The sequence below is a fragment of the Sardina pilchardus genome, chromosome 15 (genome assembly GCF_963854185.1).
Source record: "Sardina pilchardus chromosome 15, fSarPil1.1, whole genome shotgun sequence".
Lineage (NCBI taxonomy): Eukaryota > Metazoa > Chordata > Actinopteri > Clupeiformes > Clupeidae > Sardina > Sardina pilchardus.
Genome location: NC_085008.1, coordinates 4411314 through 4422844, shown reverse-complemented (window position 1 = coordinate 4422844; position 11531 = coordinate 4411314). Strand labels below are relative to the sequence as shown.

The 11531-nt window shown below is 39.4% G+C and overlaps 2 protein-coding genes across 2 annotated transcripts in view; both read right to left on the bottom strand.

Annotated features, from left to right (window-relative positions):
• Positions 1–2965: 2965 nt before the first annotated feature.
• Positions 2966–6349, bottom strand: LOC134102847 (uncharacterized). Its single transcript, XM_062557111.1, has 5 exons — positions 6263–6349; positions 5761–6105; positions 5467–5496; positions 4614–4724; positions 2966–3918 (listed from the first exon to the last, which is right to left on the bottom strand). Exons 1-5 carry the CDS (start codon positions 6300–6302, stop codon positions 3752–3754), a joined length of 693 nt encoding a protein of 230 aa, XP_062413095.1. The 5' UTR covers positions 6303–6349; the 3' UTR covers positions 2966–3751.
• Positions 6350–9017: 2668 nt separating this feature from the next.
• Positions 9018–11531, bottom strand: part of p3h2 (prolyl 3-hydroxylase 2) — a 58097-nt gene continuing 55583 nt past the window's right edge. Inside the window, exon 15 of the mRNA XM_062557110.1 lies at positions 9018–10945. Coding sequence (XP_062413094.1) covers positions 10847–10945 — 99 coding nt within the window. The 3' untranslated portion in view covers positions 9018–10846. The remainder of the gene's footprint in view (positions 10946–11531) is intronic.

Below are 11531 nucleotides of genomic sequence, written 5' to 3'. Positions count from 1 at the left end.
TCAAAACAATAAACAATAACAAGATGGTATGGGGGGCAATATGGTATGGTTATCAAATTAGAGGGTATTTTACAAAAAGTATATTTGGGCAGGCCTGAGGCGGGTACGGGGCAGAGCCCCCCCTCATAACCAATCCCAGTGTGTCACATGAGGAAGACATGAATTCTGAAAATGGCATCTTAAAGCATCTTAGATATTTGTGCGATTTGAAAGTCATGGTAGCAAATAAATTAACATAATTGATTAACACAAAACAAGTGAGCTCAATTATTTCTGATAACAGGTTTGCCATCTAGTGGGAAAGAAGTGTACTCCACTTGAAGTGTAGGAAGCTGTCTTCAATGTCTTCGATTTGTAACTGTGTCCATGTGGCCACCCTTTTCAGTGCACTGCTGAGGCACAGGAGTGATGATTTTAAGTTTCATAATGATATCTGCTCGTTAATTTTTTGCCTATTCACCTGTATATCCGCCTTATATTCAACACATTGGACAAAAAAAGCTTAATATAGCCTACAAAATTGCCCAAAGGATATCACCGGGCACCCTCTTAAATCTTAAAGAGGTACCCTACTAGATTTTGCAAAAAAAAAACCATTTAACCGACAAAACCAGGTCTGACCCCATGACTGCCTGACTAATAGTGGTGGACACAGGAGTGAGTGATGATTTTAAGCGTGTTAAGCTTTTCCTCAGTCTGTCAGGCATCTGACCAGCTGGTCATCTCTGGTCACCCTCTTCTACACACACATACACACTTCATCTTCACAACTGTAGTCAGTCAGTGGGAGTTGGATAGAAGGTTTGAGATTTTGATGGCAGGCAACAGTTCAAGGCAGTAGGCAACCTCAGTAGTCAGAACCGAGCGCCGAGGAAAACTACAAACTTCAAAGGCAAAAACTACAGATTCTAAAATTTAAAGCAATTCAGACAATCAAAATCCAAATGAGCAAGCAGATATGAAAGATTTGAAAAGACTTGACTAGAAGAACCAAAGCAGACTTGACAAAATATAGCCTACTAACAGAGTTGATTAGATCAGAAAGACAAGAGCGCTTCAAGCGCACTTACAGTACATGACTGAGACATTCAGATTAAATAATTCAGCAAAAATGAGAACACAAGACATGGTGTAAATACAACAAACTGGTAACAGTTTATACATACAAATTAATTTATGAAGCGTAAACTATTAATAAATGGCTTGTTATTTTAGATGAGCTCACAAAATATCATTAACTAACCGCTTGTAACTCATTAATTAATTAAATAATAAAACTAGTTAATAATGAATTATAGTAGAAGGCTTATAAAACATGTGTCCACATCCTAACTAATTATTAGTGCATATGTACAGTATGCAGCAACTGTTAAAGAATGGAAATATTACACCATCAATAAATTATTATTGTATCATTTATTAATGTCCTTGGTTCTTAATTAACTCATCATATTGACCAAGTCGTGTGTGTGCAGAGAAGGTGTAATGATACAATGATGCATGATATGCAAGGTAGGTATAGATGTATGTATGAGAAACAACTGATTGTCTCTTGGATGCACAGACTTGGTCTCTGCATCCTGATTGCCTGATGAGACCTGAGCAGAGATGAATAAACGAGAAAGACAAAACCTTCTTTCAGACTCTCTTTCAGATAATTTAAGCTGCAGTAACTGTAAATAAGATAAATTTCTGCCGCAGAGGAGTCAGGGAATAAAATATGTTACTGTATACCAAGCTGAGTAGCTTTTGGGTATTTTGGCTGTATTATAGGTGGGCACAATTAGAGTGGAGAGGTGCAAAAGAAATAATAATGATGGCATTATGTTTTTGCCATCATTATTTTAGGAACAACGCCACTGTGTGAGTGGCGTCACTGCAAACAGAGGAGAATGCTCCACAACAGTAAGAAATGCATGCGTGTGTGTATGTGTGTGTGTGAGTGGGGGTGTTCAGATAGGTGGTTGCCCATAAAAAAACATTTTCTCTGAAGCTGTCTGCTCATGTTGTTTCTGATGGTTGTACCTGACCACAGGCTGCCTCAGCTCTTCCGTTGTTCCTATCACTGGGGAGTGGGGACGGGAAGGCACCTAACCTAGAGCGTATATTTTAAGGCACTTCTGCTGAATCAGGTGGAGATGCACTTTTATAAACGTTATACAAATACTTCGATTTTGAACTTATTTTAACTTAGTATGTACAACTATCAATGACTATAAACTTGCTGTAGCCAATAAGATCCTATTTTCATAGACTTTCATAGGTTATATGCCATGCAGAACTGAACCTATTTAGTCAGAAAGATCATTATGAGTCACCAGCAGCTGAGATGAGACTGTTTAGTTTCTGTGTTAGTGGCACAATAGCTGAATGGCTAAACAAAGCATGGCCACACTTTGAATGTGAGGTAGGGAAACACGTGGACCAAGCAGAGCATGTGGTTTCCTCTTCTAGAAGAGCAGCCGAGGTTACGCAGCCCTTATAGAAAGTAAACAGAGCTCATGAGGGATGGCCAGTCTGTGTGCCCAATGCCCATGTATGTGTTGCTGTATATTGCATGGTAGCCTATACTGCACATGATATGATAGTGGGTAGACTCACCTGGAGACACTCACACTGATGAATATTTGTATTTTCCCTACTCTATTGATGAGAAGGCCAGGTGTCATGGTGTAGAAAGCTGAATAGCCAATACCTCGTTTGCACTTGTAGAGCGAAATTTAAAATAAAGTTTCTAGAAATTGAGAATTGATCTGTGACCTGTCCTGGACATAAAGGGATGTCTGATTAATAGATAGTCTGAATACTCTGAAAATAAAATTAATCAGACTATTCTATAACTTTTCTGGGACCTACTCAAACAATATTGAGAGTTAATTTCCTGGTTCACAAACTCTATCAGCCCCAATCAGGGCAGAAGTTCAAAGGATTCAAGTGAACAAAATGTATTACAGAGGAGACACACTCTCTGCACCATATTGTTTAATCAGTTAATTGTTACACTTAACAGATGATTACAAGCTTATATTACAAAAGTCACAGTAGCAAATAAATTAATATAATTAATCAACACAATTATTTCTAATGCCAAGTTTTCCATCTAGTGGAAAGTAAGTGTAGTGCACTTAAGCACACTGAAAATGTCCTTTTGAATGAAAGAAATTGTCTAAATTGACAAAATTGATGGAATTAATGTTGTGACGTGGGGGACGCTACACCTTCGGTCTGACTTTCTTTTGGTGTTTCCTTGCTGGTTTTGTAGCTCTCACATTTTCATAAGCAGTTGTCTTCAACTCGGTTTGTACGCGCGTTCGTGGGGTCACCGTTTTCTGTGCGCCGCTCCGTGTTGTTGTTGGGTGCATGTTCTGATATATAAGATTTTCTGTATAGATCAACAAAGACAGTGACTGCAGTGCAGTGACTAAAAAGTGCAGAAAATAAATAGGCTATGAATTATCTCAGGCTGTTAGAAGTTGTTTGCTGAAAATACTACATGGTTAAGCTCATTGTGTACCACTTCATTTGATTGCAAAACAAATAATGTTAGGTAAGCATTGATTTACGAAACCCTTTTGACACTTTTGACAGTTAGTTAGTTTAGTCAAGGTTATAGTTGTTAAATTATTGCAATTCACATTTGCAGTTTGTCTGTTTTATATACAAGTCACACTCAGAAAAGCCCATTTTGAAAAAGCTCTAAAAGTGGCAAGAGGTTAGAACATCTCATCTTTCTTAAAGAAAGATGAGATGTCTAAGGCTTTGTTCTTGATTTACTTTCACAGGCTCGTGCAGGTTTCGGTGTCGTGCTCGCGGTCAGGATTCTCTTGCTCTGGTCAGTCTGCACACAGGGCCTTGGGGAGGGCTGTTTGGGACCCACACGCTGCAGTTTTGGGTTTGTGTTTTCGTATACGGGATTCTCTGCAAATATACAGCATACCAAAAAGCATCATTACCAATGTTATGGTCCACTGTGTAAAGAACAGCATACAAGCACAACATGATTACGGTCTCACTAAGGCGTCGTTTTAAGCGCCGTCCCACAGAGTTCAGATCTGTGCGACGAAGTGTGCGACCCCGCCACGGCGTCAGCGTGCGCACGAGCACCTGAGCTGCAACCACAGGGCAGGCCGACGCGTCTCAGCTCATGTAATCTGCAGCTCTCAAGCGCAGCTCGTCTCAGTGCTCTTAACCACATGCCACCTCCACGTTCACTCACAGCACACCACCGGGGCCAGGAAGACACCCCAGCCTGACCCTTCTGATGAAGCATGCTCTGATCTAGTTTCTCGAGTTGCGTGCAAGCTCCTCTCTGTATTACACTTTTTCTGATGTTTTTAGCCTTGATCTTCATCAGCGGTGTGATGCAGTATGTAGGAGTATTTCACAGATTCACTGTGCATCTGTTGTAATGTACTGTAAATGCTCCATAACAATCATAAGATACAACTTATCCGGTTTGTGCCACAAATGAAGGTGATGCTGATATAAGCTTTTGATGACCAGCTGTATCATGAACATTTTTTGCGTCCTTTTTATATTGAATTAATTCTGATTTAGAGAATTGAATTTGAACAGGCCAGCGGATGGTGAAATGACAAAAAGAACTGGCATACCTCTCTCTTTGTATCTCCTTCGCCTCCATAGAATCCAGAACAGTATCAGCACAATGACGACTGTAGTTCCTGCACCTGCACCAACCCATATCCATACCCCTACCCCTACCCCTACCCCTGAAAGAGGGGGAGACAATATGGATGTTGGTGTCGAGACTAAATGGACATAATTGAAGAAGTTACAGTTTGTAGTTACTTCATTTGCTTTTCATGATCAGTACAATTCAATTATATTACATACAAACATAATCAGATTGACGCATGCACGCGTGCACACACACACACTCACACACACACACACACACACACACACACACATTAAAAAGTGTGTTTGTACGTGTGATGTGTGATTTAATTACAGTAGTGGCTAAAAGTGTACACTGCCTAGAAACTATGGAAAACACAGAATGGATGCATACAAGCTATCATCTCACAATATGTCCACTTCCTTTCCCCCAAAGACTCCAGGGTACATACAATGCAGCACAGTATTTTAGGCCCTAGTTCTCTGGAGGCATAGAGCAGAGAGCCAAGAGGAAGCTTAGGAGTGTTCTGCCGCAGGAGGATCCTCTCTTAACGAGTGGTAGGAGTCATATAGGCTCCTTTTACCCAGTTTTCTTGCTCCACAAGAAGGTTTAGGAGGTCCTTTGCTCCTTCAGCTATCAGGCTTCTATCTATCTATCTATCTATCTATCCGTCTATCTATCTATCTGTCTATCTATCTATTTATTTATCTATCTTTCTATCTCTCTCTCTCTCTCTCTCTCTCTCTCCTCCATAAGTCTTTTCTGGATTTATTGACTGTGGAGTCCTCCCTCACAGCATGTATAACATTGTAATGCAAAATATTTACCCATCATGTAGCGAGGAATTGAGCTGTTGCCTGTAAAAAAAGATTTAGAACTAGAGTCGGACATGGGGCAGACGCTGATGAACATTTTTTCACAGTGCATCATTTTAAAGAATACAGACTAAAGACTAGAGAATAGCCTCCAAAGTAAAGGTCAAAGTAAATTATTTTGCATCATCAGTTATGAAGACAATATATGATCTACAGTATGATTGCCTGTTTCTATCATCAGTTTACCAAGTTAATCTCCAAATTGGACATAAGATGTCCTTCTTTGATAATGTGGTAAACACTTACCAACGATAATTGTACTCCTATTACTCTGCCATTGAAGGAGTTTAGGAATGTGTTGATGGACTTCACATAAGTACCATCCGGTGTCATTCTCATGTGCATTTATCACTGTCAGAGTGGACGAATACTTTTCCATTTTCTGATCAATACGATGTTCATGTCCAGGTCTTGGCAGTTGGATGAGGTCTGTATTATTGAAGTGAATAAATTGCCACTTAATCCATTGAGCATTTACTGTAGGGAAACTGCAGTTAAGAGTTATGTTAGAACCCGGTGGGACCTGTTCAGACACTGGGCTCAAGTGTACGTCCAATCCTTTCACAGAGTACCTCATCTGTCCAACTGCTCCTGTGTAAGAGAGAAAGAGAGGGTGAGAAAAGGAGAGAAAATGAAGAGCATGATACTTATGATCTTTTATGCAAGTAAGATTATATGTAAATTCAGAAAATAATATCAATGAGATGCTATATTTTCATGTGTTTTGGCAGATTTTTGAAGATCTTACCTGCAATAAGAAGAAAACTAGTGTAATAAATATAATCCATTCCTCTTACAGCAGTGGTGAGTGCTGTGTTTTGTCTTTGTGCAAGTAAGAGGTGTCTTCCTGTGGAAACCAGAATGATTGAGATGACAGAGAAGAGTGGGCTGGGGGAGGAGTCAGTGGGGACAAAAACAATTGCTTGATGGGCAATGACTTGAAAAGAGTTTATGAAAGACATTAAGTCTTTTTGAAGTTGCCACGGAAAGAGACAGAAGTTTAAACTTGAAACTTCATTTCTTCATAACCTTTACTTCAGCATAGTGACTGGCATATAAGTAACTAACCCATCAATAAAGAAGCATTATTTAGTTTTAGTCTAAAACGAAAGAAGAGGCTTACCTAAAAGCATGCTTTTTTACACAACCTTTTGCACAACACCACAAGTTCACCACAAACCCAGTAGATGACCAGGGCATGCTAAGATAGTAAAAATGCACTGGGGTGGATCTGGTCACTACACACCACATCATCTGGTCCAGATCCACCAAATGGACCCTTTACTTAATCCAAACTAGGCTGGCCAAATAATGTCACGTAGATGTAATGTCATAATTGACGTTAACAGTCTTAATTGACCAATTAATAATGACCTGCACACACAGTGGAGAACTGTCAGTAACCTAGATCCAGCTACGATCTCTGCAGCTGGGTTATCATGGACCATGCGGTGAAGCTAAGGCGTGGTGAACCTGCACAAGCCTCTGAGATCATCTGTCACATTTGTTGCAATTTGTTGCGTGCTGAACTTGCACAAGCCTCTGAGATCATCTGTCACATTTGTTGCAATGATGTATTTAAATAAAACGATTAAGGCAATTCTCACGGTTGTGGCAAAACAAATGTGGTGGGAACACAAAACAAATGTGGTGGGCTCCTCAACACTGTTAAAAAACTGACACAATGGCTTCATCCCATGCCCCCACTCTTACCACCACCACCACCACCATTTATCAGCTGATAGAGATATTGCGCTGTTTGGAGTTGATCTGGATCTGACATGTCATTTGAGTTATCTTTACAAGTATGATAGTAAAATGGATCCTATCCTTCTCAACACCTGTAATCATTCATCCACTCTTTTCTTTCATTTACCTCACATTCTCCTTTTCTCTTTTCTTAGTGTTACTGGGATGGGGCCATTTAACGCAACATTCTGTGAACTTCTGTGGGGCTGAAATAAGTCCTTACCTTGGGGTAGGTACTTCAGTGCAGGCCCGTAAAACTTGAGATGTAAGCGAGGCTTGAGTGGGAGATGACAAGCAAAAAAAATCTGTGCCTTGATAGATTTCTTAAAAGTAATTTGTCAGCATTGCTATAGACATTTCAGCCAGTTTCTGAGCATGGAGTATAACCGTGCCCAATATAGGTTCAGTTGCCAGTAAAGTAAAGATCCCTGAAAATGTCACTTAAATACAGTAACAAAATATGCTTTGTTATTTCCCACATCTGGCTGCCTGTGACAGACAAATGTTTTCACAAATTGAAGCTAATGTTTGTGATGTTTAGTCTGACGATCTGCTGTGGCAAATTTGGTGATTATCAGACAAACAGGCCTGTGAAAACTGCTGTTTCTTGCACCAGAAACGGGATTTTGTTGGAGAAACATGGCCATGGTCATGTTTTAAAGTGTGAGGGAAACACACGTGGGCTACACACGTGGGCAAGTCACTAAGCATGTGGTTTTGGTCTGTTTTTTTTTTTTTTTTACTTCTAAAGAAGAGGGGAAAAAAACAGAGTTAGCTCTTGCCACAACTAAACAGAGAGTATGGAAACTATACAGAGTTCATACAAGTCTCTCATAATATCTGCGTGAGTGTGTGTGTGTGTGTGTGTGTGTGTTTGTGTGTATGTCCTTGTGTGTGTGTGTGTGTTTGTCTCATTTAGGCCTACTAGTATAAGCATATTGCTACTTGGTTTGATGTTCTATGCAAAGCATGATAGTAGCAACCTAGGTTTTTCTCGATAGTTTTGTTTGCCTAAATTATACTGTTGCCGTACCTCAACAGGTAGATCAAGACACTACCAACACCAAGGTCGTGGATTTGATCTCCACAGAATACACATGATAATAATGATGATAGTCTTCATAGGATGATGTCTTAAAATAATCTGTAGACAATTATCTGAGTCTCTTTCAGTTAGCGATGTTGGTCTTGCTGAAGAACAGCATGCAACCCAGAGGAAAAGGGTCAACCACAAACAGGCCAGCGAGAGCACGGCTCTCTCTCTCTCTCTCTCTCTCTCTGCATGCTAGTGTGTGTTATAGAGAGGCATGGTCTGGGACCATGATGCACCTGTGAAGCTAAAGCGTGCTGAACCTGCACAAGCCTCTGAGATCATCTGTCACATTTGTTACAATGATGTATTTGAAATGATTAAGACCATTCTCACGGAAATGATTAAGGCCATTCTCACGGTTGTGACAAAACAGTTGTGGTGGGAACACCTTACTGTGGTGTGTGGTTTGATGCCCTGTGAGTAACTTGTCTCGTTTCCCAGCAATTATACGGGAAATTGTACTTATTGTTGTATCAAATGACTAAATGAAGACTTTTTGCCTTTCGTCGTTGCTCTAGATTTTTAATCAAACCGTTTTCAAATCATTTCACTTTTAGAGCAGTAACCTACTTGTCCTTGTTATGTTATTTAACATATATAGGCTACCCCTCAGACATGCAGTTTGCCCTAACAAGCAGAAAGAACACAAAGCAAAAATATATTGATTTATATCTTTAATTTATATATGTTTTATAACAAAAGTGAGATATTGAATACTTAAATACTCATATTTAAATATCAGAGACAAAAGTGGCCATCCTCCTTATCAAAACTGAAGCATGATCTGTGGGAAATGATTACAAGCTTAATACTGAAAACCTATGAAGGCCTTACTTAAAGAGCACAGTGCACTTAAACTGACCAGGTGACTAGACATTTTTTGAAAAGAAAGGACTATTATATGCCACATCATATTTAAAATTCCTTGAAACAGGAATAAATAACCTCTTTTATTTAAAAAGCTTCTTATCAAATGCTGACAGCTGCAAAAGCAGATGTTCTCATTCACTCATGTACCGTTTTACCAACTACTGTGCAGTCATCTACCCCTGATTCCACACAGTTAAAAGGAGAGGTACAAAATGACGACGACATGAATAGCCTTACTGGATTTCCTGCTGGCCACACACACACAAGTTGCACACACACTCGCTCAATCACTTTCACACACACACACACACACACACACACACACACACACACACACACACACACACACACACACACACACACACACACACACACACACACACACACACACACACACACACACACACACACACACACACACACACACACACACACAGGCAGGCAGGCAGGCAGGCACATACACATAAAATGACAGACAAAGGACTGTGAAATCTGAAAATAAACTTCAAACAAACAAAATAAAACAACACAACAAAACATTACAACCATCACTGTGTGGTCATGACTGCCTGTCCTTTTTAGGGTTTCAGTCCCACAAAGGCATGTCCTTTAAGATTCAGCCAAATCCCTTGACCGAAAAAAACGGCCTGCTGATATCCATGGAAAGACATTGTTTATGTCTGATTACAACACATTGATTACATAACATATCAATCATTCAAGTTAAAGTGAAAAGCATGTCTTCAAGGCTCAGTGGGTGAATACGTACATTACAGTGTGAGGAAACTTTATAATGCCAACGTTGCTTCTGCTTGTCAATAAAACACACAGTGGCTCGCACTTTGTTTTGGTATCTGCTAATGGAGTTCAGTACCGTAATTTCCCAACTATTAGCCGAGGTTTATGCATTGATTTTTCCAAATTTCATCAGCCATGAGGTTAATACATGGGGACAATTAATATGGTATTGATATGGTTTCCTTTTTTAACTAGGATAAAACTGCTGTGGTTAACGCGGCTAATACACAGGAAATTACAGTACTAAAATGTAGCTGACTGGTAACTTACACTAGGTGTTATAATATATATCTGTGACATAGCCTTGATCTCAACTGACTGAGACCAAGAAGTGTGGCTCGTTTCCTGACATAATGCCGACTATATTTCAAATGTAAAAGCTGGAAGCTAGCTGTTGGAAATGCAGTGCACTAAATCCTTTACTTACACACTATTCTAGCTCTAAGATTAACATGAAATCTATAGGCACAGTGTTAAGGATTTTTATCTTTCAATTCAGTGTTTCTACAAAGTCACAGAACTTTGTGGATTGACAGTGACTGGTCAGGCACAACAGCGGGATGAAACGTGAAAAATGACTGAAGAACTGCTGTGCACATAAAAACAAACAAACAAAAAACCATAATTTTTAACATAAACTTCAGAACAACAAACACACACATGCACACACACACACACACACACACACACACACACACACACACACACACACACACACGCACGCGCAATAAAACGTTCCATCTCAAACAATACAAAAATAGAATTGTTCTCATTACACCATCATTAAATAAATAGATAATGATTCGAGGCCAATTTTCGGTGCTACAACTCGTCTTTGGGGTTGATTTGGATATCACCGTCCAACTTCCACTGTTGCACGTTGTTGAGCGCCTCCATAACCTCATCTGCCTGAAGTCTCTCCTGCAAAGAGGTTGACAGAAAGCCAGGGGAGAAAGGAAATTACTTTAGATGGATATTTTTCACTGTCACAAAACAATTACACCTTTTCCCTACATGTGTTTGTACGATTGTAAAACAAATAGTTTTTGTTTATCTTTTTACACTTAGTCTACAACGCTTTAAAGTCAAAGGAACTCAACTCTTAATTATTATTAATAATAATAATAATAATAATAATAGTGTTTTATTTTGATGATTTTTATAGCTCAGTAAAGTTTACCAGTATGTTTGACCAACAAGATGTGTCCTTTATTCTGTTGTCTTCCATTTTTTTTTGCACAGAGAATAGTCTTAACTTATGCTATGCTACAATTTTATGCTATACTACAATTGAACACTTTCAGCAGATTCTGAAAAACAGAATTTAAAGGTCACATATTTTAACCCATTTTGCAAACTTTTAAGTCTTTTAAGTGTCAAAAGGAAGGAGCACCATAACACCATTTTCAACTCTGTCTGACGAGCCCAGTCCAGAACACCCTGTTTGGGTGCCTTGCAACACTTTGTTTCGACATTTTGAGAAAAGGGCCAGAGCTTGAAGGGTAAA